General features: G+C 51.9%; 2 protein-coding genes across 10 annotated transcripts; both read right to left on the bottom strand.

Moving 5' to 3' along the window:
- Positions 1–121: 121 nt before the first annotated feature.
- DTX3 (deltex E3 ubiquitin ligase 3) lies at positions 122–5,208 on the bottom strand. Of its 8 annotated transcripts, none has more exons than XM_058673601.1 (6): positions 5,009–5,208; positions 4,846–4,909; positions 3,283–3,354; positions 2,200–2,929; positions 1,162–1,379; positions 122–832 (listed from the first exon to the last, which is right to left on the bottom strand). In XM_058673601.1, exons 3-6 carry the CDS (start codon positions 3,309–3,311, stop codon positions 757–759), a joined length of 1,053 nt encoding a protein of 350 aa, XP_058529584.1. In that variant the 5' UTR covers positions 3,312–3,354; positions 4,846–4,909; positions 5,009–5,208; the 3' UTR covers positions 122–756. The 8 variants fall into 8 exon arrangements, with proteins under 8 accessions (XP_058529584.1, XP_058529585.1, XP_058529588.1 ...); XM_058673602.1 differs by having other exon boundaries at positions 4,846–4,890; XM_058673605.1 differs by lacking the exon at positions 4,846–4,909.
- Positions 5,209–7,553: 2,345 nt separating this feature from the next.
- PIP4K2C (phosphatidylinositol-5-phosphate 4-kinase type 2 gamma) lies at positions 7,554–18,939 on the bottom strand. Of its 2 annotated transcripts, XM_058673355.1 has the most exons (11): positions 18,651–18,928; positions 13,829–13,926; positions 13,085–13,181; positions 12,522–12,665; positions 10,399–10,545; positions 10,175–10,213; positions 9,506–9,619; positions 8,825–9,092; positions 8,540–8,643; positions 8,254–8,353; positions 7,554–7,953 (listed from the first exon to the last, which is right to left on the bottom strand). In XM_058673355.1, the coding sequence occupies exons 1-10, from the start codon at positions 18,822–18,824 to the stop codon at positions 8,273–8,275; spliced, it is 1,266 nt and encodes a 421-aa protein (XP_058529338.1). In that variant the 5' UTR covers positions 18,825–18,928; the 3' UTR covers positions 7,554–7,953; positions 8,254–8,272. The 2 variants fall into 2 exon arrangements, with proteins under 2 accessions (XP_058529338.1, XP_004583013.1); XM_004582956.3 differs by having other exon boundaries at positions 7,554–8,353; positions 18,651–18,939.
- Positions 18,940–23,546: the final 4,607 nt, after the last annotated feature.

Below are 23,546 nucleotides of genomic sequence, written 5' to 3'. Positions count from 1 at the left end.
GAGAGGAAGCAGGAAGGCACCCCCTCCTCCAGGGATTCCCTAGGCACCCCCACCCTGCAACGAGTCCCCTCCCCGCAGGCCCCGCCCCCTCCCTTGCAGGGAACACAATGGGTGTGGCGTGGAGAGTTGCATATTTTACTTTTATTTTTATTAAATTAAAAGCTACAGTCTGGTGGCGATTCCAGAACAGGGTTTAACGAGGCTCCTTATGGGGGGTGGGAAGGTGTCAGAGAAGAGCGAGGGAAAGAGACTGACAGACAGACACAGGAGAGAAAGGCCAACGTTAAGGTGGGAGAACTGTATCTGATGAACACACGCGCACACACACAGCCGGCTCCATGGAGCGGAGGGGCTCGCTCCCTCTGCCTCCAGAGGTGGGGGGCTGAATTCCGGAGACCCTCCCCTCCCCACCCTACCCAAGTCCTTTCTCAGTTTAGTCACTGGAACACAGCACATACCTGAAGCAGCCCAGGGCACTGGGGGGCAGGGGACAGTGTGGGGAGATTGGGGAGTATGTACAGGGGGACCAGCCACTGCCAGCAGGGAGCAGCTCATGGGGCACTGAAGCGCTTTACCAGTAGGGGACAAGGCAAGGGACAGACCCTCTCCTTCTGAGTTCCCTCCCCAGTCAGACAGGCCCCCTACTTGTGTGTGTGGTGGAGGAGGGCTTGGAGGGGGGACAGGAGAACAGAAGCTTCCAGTGGGTCCTAGTAGAGGACAGCAGGGGCCTTGGCAAAGTTGGGGGGAAGGTGTCCTTCAGTCATCTGTGATACCCTTGGCTCTCAATTCCTCTTGCACACGAGTCAGGTAGGTGGGGTCCGGGTAGCCAAACCTGGGGACAAAGAGAAATGAAGACGGGTTAGCTGCTTGGACTTGCTCCTCTGTCCCTTTATGTGCCCCCTTCATTCCAGGTGTCCCAAGAGAGGCACCCCCAAGGAAGCACTCCCAAATCCAAGGTAACAGCCCAAGTTGGCTCTTTTTGTTTTGTTCCATTTTTTACAGGTTAAGCTGGGCTCATGGGGACCAGGTTGAAAGAAAGAGAAACTGAGATGGAAGAGATGGTGGGATGCTTTAGGGCTGGTCCTGTCTGGTGAGGGGGCTCTCAGGGGGGAGGTGGAGAGAGGGAGGAATCAAGGAAGGGGACATAAAGTGGTGCCGCACAGCTGGGGTCCCCCTGTGCAGCTGGTCTTGTGGTGGATGTCGTTCCAGGTGATGACATTCGGTCTCCCTGTAGTCATGGACGTGCCAATGGTGAAGGTAAGACGCTGGTCAAATGCCTTCCGGAACAGGGTCAGCACCTTGTTGCCCTCGGGGCAGTCTGGGAGGTAGGCCACCCGTGTGGTGCCAGGGTATCGAACTCCTGGGTTGGGGTGTTCAGCCTGTGGGGAAGGGGTGGGGAAGTAGCATGGACCATGAGCAGCTGGGCATCCTCAGAGGGCCTGAAGCCAACTAGGGCCCCATCTAGACAGGGCAGCACCCGGCTGCCAGCCTTCCAGGTAACCTCATGCCTAAAAGACGGTCTGTGGGCTGTCATGCCTAAAAGAGGTGTCTCTGGAATCAATGGAGCAATCAAAGGATTCCCCACAGTTTTGGGAAGTAGGTGGATCTTGCTGTCTGGATAGCCACAGGTGAAGGCTCAGGATAACCTCTTTCAACCCTCCCTACTCCACCTACAGAACTCCCAGAACTTCTGCCCATGCCTGGCTTGTCCACCCTCCCTTCACTCTCCTTCCAAGCCTCCTTTCCCTCTGCACAGCAGAAATGGACACTCCTCTTTGTGCAGCAGGAAAACACACACCTGTAATGTCCTTGACCACTCCCATTTCTGTCTTCCACCATCATCAAACTTCTACTGTCCCATAAAGCCCAAGCAGAGTAACAGCTCTATTCTGTTGAGCAGGCTCCTTCCTGTTGAGCTTCACCTACATCAGAGCCACCATCTTCACAGAATGTACCTCTGCCAAGGTCGCAATAGTAGGCAAATCCTTCTTTTCATACCTGCTACTCATGTGCGCCTTGGGAGTGGGTGGGGATGGGGAGAGCAGGAGTCTGAAAGGGACCTCCTAGCTCCAGGGCATCGGGCAGGAAAGCATAGTGCAAGGTGTCTAAGAAACATATTCACCCCCACCTAGCTTCACTAGGTCAGAGAATGGGCTTGGGAAAAATCAAAAGGTAAGGGCAAGGCCATAGTCTTCTTACCCCCTGGACACCGGGCGGGAAGACGTACTGGATGACAATGGTGCCGTACTTCTCATAGCTGGGCAGCAGGAGGGTGGCATCCTTGGAGACCAGCATCCGCCCGTTCTGGGGCTGGTTGCCCACAAGCTGCCCATAGAAGCGGCCACACATGGGACAGGCCTTCTTCACCTGCAGGGCACGAGTGATGCAGCCCTCGCAGAATGAGTGCCGGCACTTCTCCAGTGTCTTGGCATTCTGGATCTCCCCCAGACAGATGGGGCAGGTGCTCTCTTGCTCTTCGGCCTCCTCCCGAAGGCGGGGAGGGAGAGGAGGGGGCAGTGGGGGAGGCGGAGGGGGTAGCCCCCGGGCCCCTGGGGGCAAGAGTGGTGCAGCACGGAGAGGGGGTGGGCCTGGGCGGTGCAGCTCGGGGTGCTCCCCTCCTCCCCCCAGGGCCAGGCAGCCCATCAGCTCCCCCTGCCTCTGAGCTTTCTTCAGCTCTTTCTCGGCCTCCTTCAGCAGCCCTTTGAGAGCTTTCCGGGCTAGGTAGAGGCTGTTGGGAGGAGCCGGGGGCGGGCCCTGTAGGGAAAGCTGGAGGACATAGATGTCTGAAGTCTCGCCGTCTATAAGGATGGACACACGGTGCTCCTCCCGCAGCCGGGCCAGCCGAGCCGGGGTCTCCTTGCTCAGGAAGTCCCACACAGGCTTGGAGACAGTCACTTTGTTCTTGCAGGTGCCTCCACAGGCTGCCATTCTGGACAGGACGAACGACACTGCCCCCAGGGTGAAAGGGACTCGGACTCAGGGTGGGGGGGTTCCCACATGACCCACACCGACACCTCCTACTTCAGGACTCCTTCCAAACCCTCTGTTACCCACCAGCCTTCAACCTCCCCACTAAACCTTACTTTCTATCCCTTCTTGCACACAAACCCCTTCCTCTTCCTGCCCAGGGATTGCAACAAAGTTGCCCCAACTCTTAGGACCTAAGGCAAGCCTGGATCTGGATTCCTCTCCTTTCCCATTACACAGAATCTACCCCCCAGTGATAACCCAGCTCTTTAAAGGGGAAGACAGAGACTTTGGCCCCTCCCCACTTTTGCTCACTTTGATCCTGAGGAGCTTAGAATCGGCATGCAGGCTCACTGTCTTCTGCTCTCTACTTGTAGGTTGTGTGACCTGGTGGGGTGGAAGGAAGTGGAGGAAAAGTGAGTGGCCCCTTCCCCTAATCTCGGCAGGCCCAGCCCAGGAACTGGGTTACCCAGAACACATGGGATGGAAGAGAGCCAGTTAAGAATGAAAGCTGGAGTTCCTATGATGGGGGGCAGGTGCCTGGAAAGCCCATGGAAGATGACAGCAAGTAGAAGCCCCTCTGTCTCCACACTCAGCTGACTAGGACTGGGGACAGGGGTGGGGGCGTGGTAAAGGGTTGTGATAGTAAATGTAACCTTCCTCCTCCCCTGCAGAAATCTATCCCCAGCTGTGTCCCAGGTTGCAAGAGGCCCTGTGACTTGCTAACCTTCCGCTTTTCTGCCCCAGCTCTGGAGCTCCCCAAAAAGCCCAGGGTACACATGAGAGGTCAAGGCAAGCCACAGCACAGGTCCTCAGAGCTCTTTCTTGTCAGGGATGGACAGGAGTCTTTCCTGTACTCCCCCAACTCCTTGCCCTGCTCTGAATCCTGAGAATTTCGCCCTGATGCCAGGGGTCTTACTTGAGCGCGGGCTCAGTCCTTTCGGCAGAAGTTAGGGACGTACAGGAAGTGCCAGCAGCTGCTGCAGTCACAAAGTTCTCATTGCCACCATTTACACCCCGCACGCGGAGCAGTCCTGCATGCCAGCATCTTGGACTGCATTAGGGAGGGGCAGGACTCATTCAGGGGGTGCAGTGGCCAGAGTGGTCTAAGGTCTCCCCTGTCTTGTCACTGGGCTATCTTCACCATACCTCAAAATGCACCTCCAAGAGAAAGAGGGGCCAAATGACCTCAATTTCTTGTTCTGATCCAAAAAGGAACAGTCGTGCGTTTGTGCCTCCATCCCAGTCAGCTCAAGGCCACACAGACCCCCAGCTTCAGAAAGTGGCACTGGACCCTCTGAGTCCCACCCCTCTGCCCTCCGATGGTACACCTCCTTCTCCACTGTGCAGAGACCCCAGGACCTAGGTGTCCTAGCTCCAACTCCTGGCTGGCACAGACCAGGGAGGCGGGGCCACAGCCCTGGCTGGGTCTGTGGTTTCTGTGGGGCATCCAGGCCAGACTCAGACCCAGGCCATGTCACCTGGTAGAGGGGGAAGGCAGGGACAGCGGGGAAGGGCAAGAAAGAAGGGTCCCTGTAGGCATCCACTCTGGCAGCTCCCCCTCCCCCTCCCATAACATCCTCCAAAACCAGACCCAGAGCCAACTCCCCACATCCCCTAACTCGCTGAAGCCCCTAGAGCCTCACCACCAGGTGGGAGTGCATGTCCGCTGATCTCGGCCCTCAGAACCCCCAAATGGAGGCCGGGGCGGAGAATGACAGAAAGATGAGGGACCAGGACGCGGAGAGGTGACCCTGGCGCGATGCGTGGGGGGAGGGGTAAGACAGGGGTGGTGGTAGGGGGCAGAGGGCACACAGGGGCCGCGAGCGGGGGTCCGGGGGGCGCGCAGTGTGTGTCGGGGGCGCCGGGCTCACCTACCTCTCGTCAGCGCCGCCATTGCCGGTCACATGACTGAGGCTGTTGCTGGGATGACGGTCCGGGCCTTAGCAACAAGGGGGTGGGGGTGGAAGCAGACCCCAAGAAGGTGGGCTGGGGGTGCTGCAAGGATGCAGTGAGGACTGAGGAAGAGGAAGGATAGTACCTCCTCGTCCCTCACAGGTGATGATCACCGTTTGCCTCGACCCTGGCTATGCGGGAGTTCCTGCCCTTCCGCTCCAAAACAAAAATGGAGGCGCCGTCCCAGGCTTGGAGGGAGGGAGCGAGGGAGAGGGTGGCGTCATGTAAGTGAGGGTAGGAGGTTAAATCCCTTGGAGACGCCACCCTTCTCGCTCCCCTGCTATCCTTTCCCAGCCAGCTGCTTCAGGGAGCCTGGAGGTGGAGGGGCTGAGGCGTGCTGACGAGGGGCGGGAGGGGCAGGCTCTGCAAATCCTTCTGCTTTAGGGCCTTTGAGGAACAACGTGGGATGTGAAGAGGCATAGTAAAGAGCAAAGCATTGGTTCTGAAAAAAAATTTAAAAACAAACAGAAAACACTAGCTCCTTCCCAAGCTGTTTCGGTGCACCCCTCTCTGCCTGGGCCCATACTGGGTTACCTTGGGATCTCTCCCCTACAACTTGCTCCTACACAAGTGCCTGTCCACAAACAGGGATACTCAGGGTGGTGCAGAAAGTATTTTTCCAAATGACTTCCTAAGGGGGAGATGGTGGTGTCATCAAATGTGTGGTCCTAATAGTTAAAAACTGAAAGAAATGAATAAAACAAAAAACAAAAACCAGCCCTGCTCTGCTTCCCACACAGGCAGTCTCCACCCCCATCCAGCTCACTTCCCTAGGGCCACATCAAAGTAGGTTTTTCCAGCAAGCAAAGACCTTGGCCAAGATGCACAGACTGACTGGCAAGAGCCCTTACTCAGCCAGCCCTGTTTCACTTCCCACTCTGGACTGGAGAGCCGGTCACTTGTTCTGTGGCTTTCCCAGGACCCTGTGGTAATGTGCCTGCCCTTCAGCCCTGAGAGCTTTCCCAGGAAGCCTGGGGGAACACTAGATCTCTCTCCTTTTAGCTGCTGAGGGGAGAAACCTACTCCCCTTTCAAGCAATGGCTGTGAGCAGCCCTGCAAAGTGGAAGGGTCACTCATGCCCTCATTCCTGGCCCCCACTACACCCCATTCCCACAGAGCATGTGACTATTATCCATTTCTCTGCATCCCAGAATCACCTTTGACATTCACAGCCCTCTGTGTAGAGACATGTCCTTGGTGGGGGGTCCCATGCCTTTCTGTACCCCTAAAAACAGGCTTCCTCAGAAAGGGTTTTTATTATTATTAAAAAAGACAATTCTGTGAAGAAATTGAATAATTTATTTTCTGTATTGGAACAGTAATAGAAATACATTTTTTTTCTTATTAAAACAAAAAGATGGAAAAAGAAGCATCAAATGAAGACCACACTGCCCATGATACATCAGCCACATGGGCGGAAAACCCACTTCCAAAGGACTATGGCTGCTGGTGTCCCAGAGTTTTATTGCATTTGACAGGGCAAAGGTAGCTGGCTGGAATGAAAGCAGGCCATGAGGGCCCTGACAGAGAGGCACTCGAGAGGCACCAACTCTAACTAGGGACATCTCTTACTACTTTCATTGAAGATGAAGAGAAGCGGCTTCTCCCATATGACCTCATGACTTCTTATGAAACAAGGCCCAGTCCCAGGCAGACACAGAGAAAGCAGCTTCACAGCCCCACGGGCCAGCTGCTGCCACCTGTCCATGTTCACAGCGGTTGGTCCCCACACCCCAGTGTCAGGCTTCCAAGGCTGCCTCTAGCTCCTGACGCCGGCTTCCCAGCTAAAGCAGACCCTAGGAATCCATGGCAATGGCTCAAGTGATTGGGTTCCTGCCACTCCAAAGGGAGACTCAGATCAAGAGCCCAGCTCCCAGTTGCAGCCGTGACCTGTTGTAGGCATTTGGGGACATGAATCAGTGGATAGGGATTCTTATCTCTCAAATTAAAAAAAATAAATAAATAAAAATTTAAATGTGGACGCCTGCAAGGGAATAGAGGATAATACGAAGAACGGGTGCTTCGACTCCGAAGGCACTGGGAGAGGGGCGGACAGTCTCTCTGTCAAGGTCCTCTATGTGCTGCACCCATCATGCATTTGCAGAGGCTTGGGGACTGAGTTATGGCTCTGACTCGTCTCTGGGGGTGGAGCGTGAGGATGACAAAGACGGCCATCTGTCCCCTGGGAGACACAGTAGCAGGATGAGACAGGACAGAAAAAAAAAACAGAATAACAAGCCCAACTGGAGAAGGAGCTTGAGAAGGGGTGAGGGAAGGAAGTGTGTGAGGAATAAACATCCAGGGAGAGGGTGAGCTTCCCATACTCAGGCCCTCCATCCTCTCAGGAGGCCCATGTGGAGCCCGTCCTCTGCTGGCAATAAAGCTTGGCCATGGCTGTGGAGCCGAGGAAGCCACAGCACGGGGGACGCCCCGTCTCCAGGGCCAGCCACGATCCCTGAGCCACCACGCCAGGCTCCAGACCTGGCCAGCGGTCCAACAAAGAGTTCCAGCCCCAAGAGGGCATGAAGCTGTGGTAAAGAGCAGCAACAGTCACACACCTTCACCCAGGGGTGAAGCTGTGGTCCCCTCTGGCTTCCACATGGGCCGGGGCCCAAGTGAAGTGACAAGTGAAGTGAGGGAAGAGGAGGTTGAAGAGTAGTCAGTCCTACACAGAGACCCTCTCCAACCGCCCGCATCGCCGCAGGAGGGAGTCCTCTTGGGGCCCACTTCTGGGAGTGCCAGTCTGCAGACAGCCCTCCACCCTGCCCAGTGCCGTGCAAGCCCAGAGGCAGTCCACTGAAATGAGTGCATGCCTGCGCCCAAGTCTGTAGTGTCTTCAGAGTGCTCTGGCCCAGGGCCTACCAGGAGGGAGGCACACCACAGCAGGTTCTGTAACATGATCAACGCAATTCAGACACTCTTGAGTTCATCCCGCACCTCTAAGGGCATCCAGAGTCATTGCTTGAGTCAGGGTCCGTCTGTCCAGTCAGGTCCTGAAGATGGCAAACAACCCCCTGCCCCCAGCTCCTCCTATTTTATGGAGACAATAGGATATTTTACAAAGATCAAGGCACTTGGGAGAGAGGCGACACTAACACTCTAATAATGCAAGCGGACTTGGTGCGAGCAGGAGAGGGCAGAAATGTGGGGAAAAAGGGCAATGTATTTCCGAGGGGCAGGAAGGGCCTGTTCCGCGTGATGGGGTTATCTGGGTGGGAGGAGCCTGCGGGCTGAATTCTAGCAAAGGAGGAAGAGAAGCAGTGGCCAGTGTAGCCATGGTTCCCCCTAGCCTCTGAGTGCCCCACCACCTGGACAGGAAGCAGCAGTCACCATGGAGCTGGCCAGTCTTTTAGGCAAAGATGTTGGTAATGAAGTCCAGAAAGCGCTTCGCATACTGCTCAGGATGGACTGTGGAGATCTCAGCCCCAGCCTGTGAAAGGGGTGTGGCCCACATCAGTGAGCCAGGCAGCAGCACCACCCTTCCCCAGTGCTTGAGTTCCAGCCAGTTCTGACCAGACTATCCTTTCCTACCCCTCTGCTCGGGCACAAAAGGCACTCTCTTCCTGCAGCTGACTGACCAATGGGCTGACAAAGCAAAGGCCTTGGGAAATCTCACCCCATGCTTGACGGTTTTAGCTGCGTGAGCCGCTTTCTTCTTGGCATCATACTGTGTCAGGATGTCAATGAGGCCCATGAAATACACCTCCTTCTGGGGTGCCCCTGTGGAGGGAGACCCACAGTGAAGAAAAGGGATGGGCCAGGCCCGACACCCTTACCCCAGGGGCCAGTCAATTTTGTTTCAAAGAGATGAGCTACCTCTACACCCACTGGCCCAAGGGTCTCTGCTGCTAAGGACAACCCTCCTGGCCCTCACCCCCTGCCCAGTTCCAGAATCTCTCACCCTCAGCACTCCGGATGGCATAGACATCGATGAAGGACTCAAATTCTCCAGGGCCCAGGGGCCGATGAGAATGGATGTAGCCTCCGATGCCCTCAGGGGAGGTTCCATAGGAGCCCACCAGGGCAGGTGGTCCAGTCAGGTTACAGTCCCCGTCCCACTCGGGCTCATCCTCGCGTACGGGACCCTCCTCCTCTGGCTCCGAGCCCCGGATGATGTCGTGGATGCCCAGCAGGAGGCTGTAGTCCATGATCTTCAGCTGTACTAGAAACTGAGGCCCCCCTGCCCCGTCAGACACTCCAGCCCTCCCTCTCCTTGTTCCTACTACCCCCGCCCGCTGGGTACCACCCTTATACCCTCAGCCATGAATTCCTAGAGTCCTCCTGGGGAACCAAAGCATAAACATGGGAGGTTGGGGGTACATCACTGTCCCTCAGGGTCTCATGGTCCTGGGACCTAGGCTCACCGTTTCACTCAGCCCAGCCAAGCCCTCTGTGAGCAGTTACTGGAGACCTCTCAGGCCTCTTACCCAAGCCCTCAACAATGGGGGTATCTGTTACGCTCAAATAATAAAGGGAAAGGGAGAACCTCCCCAAACTGTGAGTGGAAGATACAACATAAAAAAAAAAAGGAAAGGAAAGAGAACAAAAACAAAATCATATCTCTGAGAGCCCCGATGATCACCTCCACATCTCTCTTCAGCTTTTCTAGAAATACTTTCTTCTCCTCTTCACCAATATATACTTTCTGGTTCTTGTTCAGAAAGTCCATATCCTTCAGGGTAGGCAATTCTTTAACCTAAGAACAAGCAAGGGCTGTCTTGGAAATTGACCCGTCCCAGGTCCCTGAGCACCCCACCGCTCACCCAGGTGCTATCTCTCCCTCGGTGCCTCTCTCTCATCTGACTCCGCACTGCCATGCTCTCCAAGGGCCATTCTTACTTCCAGTAGCTTCCTGACACTCCATCATTGCAGTTGCACCCCAAATCACACCCAACTTACTGCTTACAATTTTTAACCCTGACTCTCCATTCTTTCTTCTTAAACACAAACAGCTGTTTGCATACAAGAATTCAGAATGGAGAGGAAGCACGTTGCTCTGAAACCTGGAAAGCCCCCACCCCATTGCTGAGCCTTGCATATGGAAGAACCCAAGCCAGGGACAAAGCAGCAGCTCCCACTGCCCCTGCCAATCCAGCTTGGATTGGAATTTTACATCTTTCTTCCAGTGACTTAAGACACAAATAAATAGATGATAAACCCATTCCTCTATGACTGAGGGTTTATTTGCCCCAACAGCCTCTCCACCTGCCCTTCCCCACCCCTCAAACTAGCACCTAAAATTAGTTATCACCTTTTCCTTATCACTGGCTTCCCGGGACACTAGGGAGCCCTGTGGAGAGACCAAGATAAAGTCAGCAGAAGTGGCTAAAAACAGATCCAAAACCAAGCTTCTGAGACAAGTACTCAAGTGCACCTTCTTCCTTTGAAAAGGAACCATCTGAAGCCCTCCCGGGCCCTTCTCCGTGCCTGGGGCATCAGGAGCTCCCCATGAGGACCTAGCCATCCTTTCCTTACCTTGAGGTCATACTTCCTGTGCACAGGAAGACGGTGACTAAACATATTGCGCATCACAAGCATGTAGCTGTCTTCATTGTCCACGCTGACTCGGTACATCCCCAGGAACTGGGGCAGCAGTGTGTTGCCGTGGCACTTCACGATGTACTGAGGTGAAGAGAGAGGAGGAAACCAAGAGAGGCTGTGTAGCAGACACAAACAGCCCAGGCATGGGACTTCAAACACTTCCACTCCAGGGCAGGGCAGAAAACATCAGAGGTCATACGAAGAGGCCATCAGAGTTGGCAGATGCATCCTACAAATGCCCTTGGGTATCTATGAAGTTTCTGAGTCCTCATCTCCCCGGACTTCTGTTTATAGACCTGTCTCTTAATTCTAAAGTGCCTTCTCATTCACCTTTATCATCTACTGACATGAAAAAGGAAACCGTTATGCTTACTTTAGACCCCCTCCAAATGCAAGTGGTCACAGGACAAGGATTAGAACAGACACCTGTTTATGAAAGATGCGATTTCTCCCAGACCAGTGTTTTTTGGTGAGCTAGATGGCCTATATTTTAGAGCTTTAAGAAAGGAATTGTAATTAATCCATTTCCTATTTTACCTAATCCTCAAACCATGAATACCAGGTTACATGCTCATTTCTCTTGAAATCTCCCCCAGATCCCTCAACTGTCAAATCCAATGGTATTCCAGTCACTGCCACATTTCACCACTCTTCACCCTCAGTTCCTGTCACACCAGCCGTCTGCTCCTCCCTGCAGCCTCAGATCCTGTATGAAATGCACTAGGCATTATCATGACAAGTACCCATATCCTGGTCACTTTCATGGACTTTTTCTCTACTTGTTCCTTAAGGTTCTGTGTTCAACCTTCTTTTCATTTCACTCCACAAACTTCCCTTTAATAATCTTGTCTAGATTCATGAATGACTTCAAATGGTAATAACTGGCTTAAATAACCACTCATTTATGCACAATTCTTGAATCCACACTTGTAGTCTACTCCTCCTTCTTGGTTTCCATACCCATACCCCAACCACCTACTGGACATCTATAAGCTGAATGACCTACAGAAACCGCAAACCCATTGTCTTCAAATCAGATCTTTGTCTTCCCATTGTTGGTGAAGGGGCACCCAGTTATCCCTTACCAGAAATCCAAGAGGCCATTAGTTCTAACTCCCACAATTTCTCCAGTCTTTCTTCCCATCTCTCATGACTGTATGTCTTTATAAATGTCCTCTGTCTTCCTTTGCCTAGAATGTCTCCACCACCTCAACTATGCCTAACTCCTTCCTTACCTGTCCTTCCAGAATCAAATCCTATGATACCTCCTTTGAAAACCCCCTGTTGAGTCTCCCAGTTACAACTCCATACCCAGGTGAGCTAGGATACTCTTCTCTGCACCCACAGAACATTTTTGCACACATCTTGGGGTGTACTGGTTTACTGTGTTACCATTAGGCCAAGAGCTCTCCAAGGGTCAAACTGTTTCATTCCCCAGTTTCTCTACTGCCTGACACAGGGAGGGTCAAGCAAGGACAGACATTAAACATCTGCTGAGTAGACCAAGACTCCTAACAAAATTTCCCTATGAAACGTTTCTGCAGTAGAAGGATGTTCACATAGTGTTTTCATCATCAAAGTACTCCATCAGCCCCACATTCCAAGTTCACTTGATTAAGCACAACAGCCTCCCTCAACTGATGGCTTCATGTGCCTATGAAATTCTTCCCTCCGATTTACCCCAATTATGTATCGTCCTGGCTCTCTTGGCAAACTGCAACCATGGCGGTGTATCTGGCATTAAGACTTGGCCCAGTTCTGACTTAGCATATGGTTTATATCTGCCACACCCAAGTGTCATTTTGCTATAGAGGTCTTGGATTACGAGAACCAAGTGACAGGAACACATCCCAACTCTTTTGTTAAGTCAAAACACAAATAAGAATGCAGAAGTCTCTTTTAAGAATGTACACAGAAGAAATATCTAGTTTTCAAAAAACAAAACAAAAAAGCAAACCAAACAAATGGTTTGTAGGGGAAGATAGAGCCAGATGTGTCCCCAGCAGCTCTGACAGCCCAGCTGTGTCTAGGTGGGGAGGCCGGGGGGAGAGGCTGACCTGGTGGTAGTTGGAGAGGTTGCTGTGCATATCAGCAATGTCCTCGCTGGACACTTCTTTGATGACCAGAGTACGATCATAAGAGATAAGGAAGCGACCATCACTACCTTCACTTTCATGTGGGGGGCTTCGGGTAAGGGACACCTGGGAACACAACACAGGTTAGAGGTTCTTACCAAGTTACATGACTCAGGCAGGACACTCCACCATGCCCACAGGCTCCTTTCCTTCCCTTTCATGCAGAAATACAAGTCAAGGCACAAGGGTCACCTGTTTGAGAGTGGCCAAAACTCCAGGTAACAGATCAGGTGGAGGTGCTAATCTACTGTCTGTACGGGAACTCAACAAAATGAATGCCAAATTTTTATGCATCTCCAGTCCTGTCCCACCTCTCCAGGGCTGGATTTACAGCTTTAGTTAGATATTTGAGGGTGTCTATAACCATAAAAGGATAGAGAACCCTACTGGCCAAGGATTTCCTTTCCCCAGACATGACTGTCCCAAGGACTCCCATACGTACTGAGGAAATAACTGCCATCCATCACCCCATCACGAACTCTCACCAAGTAATCCTGGTCATCAATGCCAAATCGGTCACGGAGGTTCCTGAAGACCTGGGGACAATACTCCTTGAACTTGAAATGACTGGGCAGATTTTCCCTGCAATGCAGGTTTTCAAGGTAAGACAACGCAGCAATAACGTATTATACATTGACATAGGACTTGACGGTATACAAACCACATTCATGCTTATGACTCATTTCAATCTCATAAAACCCGGTAAGCTGCTTTAAGAGGAACACCAGATCCATTTTATGGAAAGGGAAACTGCATCTCAGGGCAGTTGAAGAATCTGCCAAAGTCATACACTGGCAAGTGGTTCGGGGAGCAATAGGTCTGGTACCCACTCTGGGGAAACGGAAACATCTAACACATTTCAAGCTCTGAGAGAGTTCCTCTAGTCAACAACAGGTGCCACTGTTTTGAATGGCATCTGCTGATCCCAGAACTACTTTGAGGACTCAGGTACTTATTTCAGGGAGTAGCTTTTCAGAAGCATCTGGGGGTATTTACGACACTGGTTGGTGCAAGGAGAGATTCACGCTGCTACATAAGGATGCAGGGAACACCAGAAGTTACTTAAATGGTTTTCTTGATAAAAACAAACAAAAACACTGAGTTTCTGCGGTAAGAATATCTTCGTAAACTTTAAAATCTAAAACCTTCAACTCACTGAATCCTTTTAAATTATTCATTACTCTTTCTCTAGGATGGTTTACATGGGAAAGGCATGAATTCCTCATTACCTGTGGAAAAGATGGTTGTTGACCTTGATCTTGGAGCTGGCCTTGAAGTCATCTGGAAGCAGCATCACTGGCGGAGGCACCTGGCTGAGCTCATTGATCTGATGGCGCAAGACACAAGCAGTGGGTCGTGAGCTGTGGGTGAAGTGGGACTCCCATGCCACGTCTGAGCAGGGATCCAGAAAGGACACTCAAACCCGCCTTTTCCCAAAGCCCTGGCTGGGTGGGCGCTAGGGTACACTACGTGCAGCATGCCTGCGTGCCACATTAGCACACTGCTTAGAGTCCTGGCTGCCCGGCTCCCATCCTGCTCCCTGATTGATCATGCCTAGACAGCAGAGTCCCTGCCACCTGCGTGAGAGACCTGATGGAACTCCTGGCTCTTGGCTTCAGCCTGGCTCAGCCCTGGTTGTTACAACCTTCTGGGGAATGAACCAGGAGATGAAAGATCTCTCTCCTAAAAATATTTTATCTATATACTTGAAAGTCAAAGTCACCTAGAAAGAAAGAGAGAAAGAGAATCTTCCATCTAGTTCATTCCTCAAATAGCCAGACAGCTGGAGCTGGACCAGTCAAAAGCCAGCAGCCCAGAGCTTCCTCCAGGTCTCCCATGTGGGTGCAGGGGCCCAAGCATTTGGGACGCCTTTTACTGCTTTCCCAGGTGCATTAGCAGGGAACTGGATGCCAGCACTGCAGGTAGTGGCTTTGTCCACTATGCCACAGTACCAGTGGCGGGGGCGGGGGGAGACTGTTCTTTCTAAGGTTATTTATTTACATGATAAGTGGAGTTACAGAGAGATAGGGAGAGACACACACACAGAGAAAAATTTCCTATCCTCTGGTTTCCTTCGCAGCTGGCTACAATAGCCGGGGTTGGGCAGGATGAAGCCAGGAGCCAATAGTTTCTTCCAGGTCTCTACCACATGGATGCAGAGACCAAATCACCTGGGCTATCTTTCGCTGTTTTCCCATGCGCATTTTCAGGGGGTTGGATCAGAAGTGGAGCAGGAGGAACTTGAACGAGTGCCCATATGGGATTCTGACATCACAGACAGTAACTTTTCTCTCTATGCCACAGTGCTGGCCCCCCAAATCTCTTTCTCTCTTCCTTTTTATTCTTGCAAGTAAACAACTCAATAAATCTTTTTAAAATTAATAAATAAAAGCTCTAGCTATGCATATGCTTGAATGTATGCAAGCCCCACAGCTGCCTGGGGGCACAGCAGTAAGCAATCCTCACACTCACGCCCCCACAGAACTTCATGCTCCCAACAGCCATTTTATATTAGGCAAACCCTGTAAGCAACTCAGGACTATTTTTGTAACTGTGAGAAATTCTAGAGGGAAAAAAAACCCTCAGCAGACCCAAGACAAACAGTTCCATGCTCCATCTTTTAAAAAAGTATTTCCAAAGTTCACGGAAGTTAGTGGGACTCTGAGGGGTCAATGGTGGCAAGAAGGGTGAACAGCCAGGAGCAGATGCCTGGCATAGCAGTTACCCCACACTGCTTAGGACCCCTGCGTTCCATATCCCAGGGCCTGGGTCTGAAGCTCAGCTCTGCTCTCAACTCCACCTTCCTGCTCATGTGCTCCTGGGAGGTAGCAGGTGATCACAGCTCAGGTACTGGAGTCCCTGGCAATGCTGTGGGAGACTCAGACTGAGTTCCCAGATTTTGGCTTTGGCCTAGACTAACTTGGGCAATGAGCTAGTGGATGGAAGAATGAATTTTTTTTTGTGTGCTTCTGAAATGTATTAACTAATTACTTAATTAAAAGCAAAATATTTCAACATGTAGAGGTAAATAATAATAATTTTTTAAAAAGACTTGCCCGTACCCTTTATTTTTTTTTAAAGATTTATTTATTTTTATTACAAAGTCAGATATACAGAGGAGGAGAGACAGAGAGGAAGATCTTCCGTCCGATGTTTCACTCCCCAAGTGAGTGCAACGGCCAGCGCTGCGCCGATCCGAAGCTGGGAACCAGGAACCTCTTCCAGGTCTCCCACGCAGGTGCAGAGTCCCAAAGCATTGGGCCGTCCTCGACTGCTTTCCCAGGCCACAAGCAGGGAGCTGGATGGGAAGTGGAGCTGCCGGGATTAGAACCGGCGCCATATGGGATCCTGGGTCACGTTCAAGGCGAGGACTTAAGCCGCTAGGCCACTGCGCCAGGCCACGCCGCCGGGCCCTACCCATACTCTTTAAAAGGCATCTTTATTTGAAGATTAGAGTTACAGAGAGTAGGAACCAGAGAATCTTTCATCAACTGATTCACTCTACAGATGGCCGCAACAGCCTAAGCCAGGAGCCAAGATCTAAGCCAGGAGCAAAGAGCCTCTCCCAGGTCCTCCACATAGCTGGCCATATGCTGCTGCTTCTCCTGGCTTTCAGCAGAGAGCCTGGGATGGAAGTAGAGCAGCTGGAATCCCAGCCAGTGCCCTGCATGGCAGGTAGTGGCTTTCCCTGCAATACTGTAACACTGGCTCCAAAAGGTATCTTCTTATGAACAGGCTACGTCCTTCCAGAACCCTCTGACCCAGTGCTCTGCAGCAGGCCCCACCTGCCTAGACATAGGGCCAGGAAAAAAAGCTGATGGCGGCGTGGCCTGGCGGCTTAAGTCCTCGCCTTGAACGTGCCGGGATCCCATATGGGTGCCGGTTCTGGTCCCGGCAGCTCCACTTCTCATCCAGCTCCCTGCTTGTGGCCTGGGAGGGCAGTCGAGGACGGCCCAGAACCTTGAGACCCTGCACCCCCATGGGAGACCCGGAGGAGGTTCCTGGTTCCCAGCTTCGGATTGGCGCAGCGCCAGGCGTTGCGCTCACTTGGGGAGTGAATCATCGGAGGAAGATCTTCCTCTCTGTCTCTCCTCCTCTGTATATCTGACTTTGTAATAAAAATAAATAAATCTTTAAAAAAAAAAAGCTGATGTCAGAGGGCATGCAGGCAATTGGAGGATGCGAACCCATTAGGTGTCTGTTCTCTGAAGTAAAGTTACCCTCCAATACAAAGGCTACAAGCTTCCCGTGCTTCCTCAGCCGCCCCCCTCCCAGGATCTGCAATCGCCTAATTCTGGGCAGAAGAGGTGCTCCCAAGAATTCCCAAAGAGATGGGTCTTTTCGGTGGGGTTGCTGCAATCTCTCTCACCTGTCTTTAACTGGGCATGCACCGCAAGCCAGCAATCACTAGTCTGTGTAAGGGCCCCTCCTACACTGAGCAACTCAAGGGCAGGCACCCACCTTAGTTACCTGCCCCTCTTAGGAACCAGGCCATTAATACAAGTGGCACACAGCGGTCCCCAGGTGTTTATTAACCAAATATGCAAAGGGCTTGGTTTATCCTTGCGTGATCACTTGACAGCAGTTATAAACCGCAGCCTAACCTAAATCCCACACAACGCAGTGCGCCCAACTCCCTCCTGTTTTCAGCAGAAAAGGAGGGCAGAACAAACTCCTCCGAAAAAAAAAAAAAGTCACTTGAGATTTCCAGCCTGAATTGCATAGCTCTTTCTACCCCCTCCCTCACCACCTGCTTAGCAGGCTGAATCATCATGCAGGCATATGCTCCAGGAATTTCTCCACACCAGACACTGGAAGGGAGGTCCGTGCTGGCAAGCTAAAGGATATCCACCCAGGGAAGCTGAGGGAGGGCCTACATGTCAGTCCCCCAACCCTCACTAAGGGAAAGTCCTTCCTGCTAGCAGCCCCAAGTCAGGGAGGAGTCACCTGTAAGGTACCTTGGGGAGGCAGTCCTCCTTCCACAAGCCTCATCCCCACTGGAGGCTTTGCTGAATGCTAAGGAGGTAGGACCACCCACACAGCCACAAACCCCATGGCGGCCAAGCAACCCCAAACGAATGCCATTCCAAACCACAGGAACATGACAACAACTGCATTTTCCCTCACCCCTTCCCCCTCCACACAAGCTCACAGTGACTACCACAGCTCAAGGATTTTGACTTCTAAAATACTCCCTGTCACATTAGGGTTCACCACATACCTCCCATTCCAAATGGGGGGAGGGGAACTGGGAACATTGGTTTTTCCTTCGCCCAAAACATCATCAGTAGAGCAAAGACACAGGCCACCTGGCTCCTGGGTTACACTCTAGAGTGTTGCTTCCTGCTTGCAAAGTTAAACAAGAGTGTATCCAGGTCCCCGTTCCTGGGCTTTCTGCCTGGTTAAAGCCAATCCCAGTTTAAATACTCTCCCTGCAGGCTGAAGTGGGGATACAGCTAAAACGGACAGCCTCTAAGCTGGAGGAAGGAGGGTGTCTCTGAAATGCTGTCCCTCCGGAAGGGACAAAGCCGGACTAGAAGGTTCAGGTTGTCTAGAGCTTCCCCAAAACCAAACACTGGGGGCCTGAAAATCAAGGTGAGCAAGGAAATGATCCCTTTTTCCGGCTACCCCTTTTCCAACTGCACCTCCTCTATGCCTCTCCCACCGAGAACTCACCACTTCCAACTCCAAAGAGACATTTCCCAGCCCCCTCTGCACCCCTCGTTCCCTGCCAAGGACCTTCTCACTAGGCGCCCGTGGCTAGTTAGATCCGTAATGAGTTAAGGACCCGGGAGCAGGATTTTAACTGGGGACACTAGAATGGAGGAGTAAAGGACGGAGGGAGGCCACCAAAGTTCTCAGGATCAAAAAAACAGTCATCCCCAAGGGGAACACCTGCGGCTGGCCTCAACAGGCAGGGACCACGGCAGCCCGGGGCAAAGCGGCCGCGCGAGGGGCTCCGGAGGCGAAAGCCTGGAAACCGGGCTGTCCCGAGGCGTCGGAACTGAGGGCAAGTGCCAGGGATGCGGGGGTCCCAGGGCCGGTTCTCACCGAGTGGGCTACGCCCCACAGGAACACGCCCACCAGCGGGTCGGCCGCCCGGAACACCTTCACCTTCTGCTGCACGAAATGCTTCTTCTTGGTTTTGGAGGCGAAGCCGAAACCCGGGCCGGGGCCCGCCGTCGCTGCCGGCACGCTGGCCGGCGGGACCGAGGAGGACGCCATAGTCTTCCCGCGCACCGGGCCGAGTGTAAGCGGGAGCCGGCCGCGATCCCCCGCACCCGACCCCGGAAGCGGTGCTCACCTGCGCCGCGGTCACGTGACTGGAGCTCAGCCCGCAGGCGCGCGAGCCGGGAGGGGCGGGGCGAGGCTGGCCCCGCCCCTACCCGCGCCTGCCGCGACGCCTGCGCGGTGGGTGGACTCACCTGGCTCTGGGGTGTCGGGTGCCCAAGAGGGCGGGGAGCGGCCAGCGAAGGGTCCTGACCCGTCAGCTGGGCGTGCGAGGTGCGAGGAACCGGTGTGATTCAGACTCGGGGCTACTTGGCTGCGAAGTCACCGCCTTCCGGTTTTGCCCAGTGCTCGAAATAACCCCCCGCCTGAGGCGAACGCGAAAACTTTGGCTCACCCATAGGCAATGGGAAAGGGCAGGCGCTGCAAATCCAAAACACTAGAGGTTCCCTAAACTCGTCCCTTCATTCTGCAAGGGTTCTTGAACATTAACTCGTTCTCGGTACTATTTCAGGAGTTAATGGTCGTCGTTTAGTGGAAGCAGCAAAGACTCTTCTGCCGTCCCAAAAGCATCCAGAGTAATGGTGGCAAGTGTGAAAGGGGACTGGGCTAGAGACGTGTAAGAAAGGAAGTGCAGCTGACCAGAGGGGCTGGAGAGAGTGCAGATATGGAAGGCTGCTGGTGAAAAAGGTCTGTATTGCATTTCCGTACAAAGACTGGAGACAGGAAAGAACTATCCTGTTTTTGGAGATCAAAGTAGCCAGGTATAGGGCTTCACTCAAGGGTAGGTACTGGAGATCGCCTAAACGGTCTTTGATCTACCAAGTGGGCTCTGAGAGGGACCACCCTGAGCTCATTCCAGAGGGAGCGTCCAACCAGAAAGCCAGAAGCAGAGGCTGCCAGGTTGGAAAGAAGATGGCATGTAAGGATGTGGAAACTTCATAGTGTAGTCCATGTAGGCTTATTGGGAAGAAGGGCGGGTGGGGGGAGCATTGAGAATGAGTCCCAGGCTTGTGGCCAAGATGCCAGTGTTTTGAAAAGGAGCCATTTGGGGAAGAGGTGAGTACCATCTGGAACGTGTTTAAGGCTTTAGGGGCCCGAAGTTCAGCAGGGTGGGCCCTACTGGGTACTCCAGGAGGGGGATTGCCATGGAATCTGTGGGTGTGTGAAGGAGCAAAGAGAAGGCCAAGGGCAGGACCCTGGGAGTGTGCCACAAGTAAAAAGGCTGGTGGAGGAAGACTGGGGAGGAGTGACCAGAGGAGTCAGCAGAGCAGGCTGAGTGGTGATTTAAGAAGCAAGGAGAGGGTCTAGCACGGTGGCATGTGGGCTAATCCTCCGCCAGCAGCACTGGTAACCCATATGGGTTCTGGTTTGTGTAACTGCTCCCCTTCCAGTTCAATCACCTGGGACTGCAGCAGAAGATGGCTTCAGTGCTTGGGCCCTTGTACCCACATTGGAGACCCAGTTGAAACTCCTGGCTCCTGACTTCGACCTGGCCCAGCCTTGGCTGTTGTTGCCATTTGGGGTGTGAAGCAGCAGATGGAAAATCAATCTCTATGTCTCCCATTTTGTAACTCCGCCTTTCAAATAAACAAATACTACCCCAAAAATAGTAAGGATCTAGGTGTGACTTACTTTGGCATGAGATACATCATGTGTTAGAAGGAAGGAAAGGATATGAGCAGCTATGGGTCAGGGTAGGCGTGAAGGGGGACAAATACCATATGGGGTCACCCTCAGTCTGCCTTTGAGGCAGATGACTCACCCTACTTGTTGCCAGAAAAGGAGGGCAGGAGGGGATCCTAATAGTGAGGGTTGGGACCAGGAATGTAGCAGGAGCTGAGCAGAGATCCATAGGGTGCTCTGAGCACCACAGGAGCTCCGTCAGAAAGGGTAGGCCCTTCATTTACGATCACCCCGGCGTTTTGGTGATACAGTTTCCTCCATCTCAGACACTGAAGTCTGAGCAGAGAAGACATTTGGGGTGGGGAGGGTGACCATGCATATGATCCTGGGACAAGGGAACTGAACTGTTGGGGAGGGATGGGGACACAGCAGAGAGGGACAGAATTGATGCTGGGACAAAGATGATGGGCTGTGTAGAATGAGAACAAGACCCTCTTCCTTTAGTTGAAAATTACAAACAAGTGTTGCTTGTAAACACTTGAGATTGTCAATGTCCATTTCAACATTCTTCATTATGAATAATGAAGTTCTAGTTATTAATTGTAATTCCTCCAGCACCACAAGAGTCATGCACTGGCATCTATTCCTACAAGATTTTTTATTCCTTTTTTCACCACTCTTTCTTTACATATGTATTTTTTTTATTTTAGTAGCATGGTTGTTAACTTCACATTGCTGAAAAGTTATTTTCAACCCGACATGGACTCTGTTGATTCTGTAAGTTAAGGGATATATAATGGAAGCGCAGTGGAGGCTGATATGTTCAGATATAGAGACAAAGTGCTGTATGTCTCTATGCATACAGACCAGAGATGGACCCCCAGTGAAAGAACTGAAACTATCCTAACAGTAAGATGATGAACTCCCTGACAATGTCCATGCCTAGGTTGTTGGGAAACATTTCAACAACACAATGTTGTTGGGAAACACTTCAACAACACGATGGACTTGTGACTGTTCATAAAGGACATCCATTGTAAAACTAGAGGAGAAATCAATGCGGGGTGGGAGAGATCTTGGGGAAGGGCATGGGCAACCCCAGAACCTATAGAACTATATCATAAAACAAAACATATTTTTAAAAAGAAAATTGGGCCCAGCATGGTGGCCTGGCAGCTAAAGTCCTCACCTTGAACGTGCTGGGATCCCATATGGACACTAATCCCGGCGGCCCTGCTTCCCATCCACCCCCCTGCTTGTGGCCTGGGAAAGCAGTCAAGGATGGCCCAAAGCCCTGGGACCCTGCACCCACATAGGAGGCCCAGAAGAGGTTCCTGGCTCCTGGCTTTTGATTGGCTCAGCTCCAACCATTGCAGCCACTTGGGGAGTGAATCATCGGACAGAAGATCTTCCTCTCTGTCTCTCCTTTCTGTATATCTAGCTTTGCAATAAAAATAAATAAGTCTTTTTTTTAAAGGAAAATTACAAACAATCTACATATCTACTAATATTAGGATAATTGACTAAATTATGGGGTAATAGGGCCAGTGTTGTGATGCAGTGAGTTAAGCCACTATTCCAAGGTGCTAGCATGCTATCCAGCTTCCCAATAATGTATCTGTGAAAGCAGAAGATGGCCCATGTGCTTGGGGCCCTGCAACCCAAGTGGGAGACCCAGATGGAATTATGGGCTCCTGGCCTCTCAGCCTGGCCCAACCCAGGCCATTACCACTATTTGGGGGAGTAAACCAGTGCGTGGAAGATGTTTCTCTCTGCCTCTTTCTCTGTAACTCTGCTTTTTAAAGGAATAAAATTAATCCTTGTAAAATTAGCAGATAATATAGATGTATATATTAAGGACATTTTTGGAAGAGAGATGGGGCCCCTTGCTTTGGTTCACTCCCCAAGTGCCCCACATGGCCAGGTCAGGAGCTGCCAACTCTACTCTAGTACCCACCATGGGTGGCAGGGAACAGTACCTGAACCATCACCATTGCCTTCCAGGGTCTGTGTTAGCAGGAAGCTGGAATTGGAACTCCAGCTGGGACCTGAACCCACGCACACAATCTCTATGTATGTCTGCCTTTGAAATAAATTAAAAAGAAAAATGTGCTTACCATTAGGCTTTATGCCTGTTCCTGTATATACATGTTTTAATGAGGTAAACTGAGGGGTATTGATGTGAGGAGATCGCTAGGACATATTGTGAAGTGGGGAAAAACCCATATGTAAATATATGAGAAAATGTTGGAAGACTAGATCCCTTACCATCGGATGCTGTTCCCTGCAAGGCAAGGAGTGAGGCTGGAGAGGAAGAAAGAAGGTTTGCCACACCGAGGAGTCACCATCGACTTTATTTGACTTTAAAGGTCTCTATGTACATCGAGTAAATACGCATTGTGGTTTGTGCAGTTTGGTTTTTCTTCCACATCAACATGCAACATTTTGGCAGATGTGAGTAGGCAGACCAGATGCTCCTGGGGGAGCCCCTGGCTCTCTGAGGGTGTGTGGTGATGTTGGGGAGCAGGAGGAGGAAGAGGCTGTGGTGTGAAGTGTCAGGTGAACCGGGAGGGCGATATGTGTGCTGTGGCTTGTTTCTGTCTTAACGTCTTGCTCCAGTGCAGGCTGCTCCTCTGGGTTCCCTCTCAGCTGCCCTACAGCTTCACAATGTCTTCTGTGAGTTCCCAAAGAACCACTGGGTAACAAAATGACCTAAATGCCCATGGACTCTTAGTGTGCCTGGCAGGCCAACTATAGCACAAGTCCATGGGCAGATCCGCATGGTCCTTCCCTCTGGATTGAGGCCCTGTGCTGTGGCCCGCCTTCTCACTCTTTCCTCTTTTCTGTGGGTGGGGAGCTTGGTGTAGGGGGGTCAGATTGAATCCCCTTCCTTAGAGTAGTGATTTCAAACCCCTTTCTAGAACTCTTGGGCTCTTAGGATTGTGAAAGTGCCTTCCAGCTAATGAAGCGTTTTCCACCGAAAAGAAAGAAAGAAAGAAACAAACAAAAAACTAACTGCCCTGGGGTTTGCATTACTTTTTTTTTAAACTTTTATATTAGAGTTCTAGGTAAGATTTGTTTGGAGTAAAAAAA

Source organism: Ochotona princeps, chromosome 15, assembly GCF_030435755.1.
Source record: "Ochotona princeps isolate mOchPri1 chromosome 15, mOchPri1.hap1, whole genome shotgun sequence".
Lineage (NCBI taxonomy): Eukaryota > Metazoa > Chordata > Mammalia > Lagomorpha > Ochotonidae > Ochotona > Ochotona princeps.
This window is presented reverse-complemented; position numbering and strand designations above follow the sequence as displayed.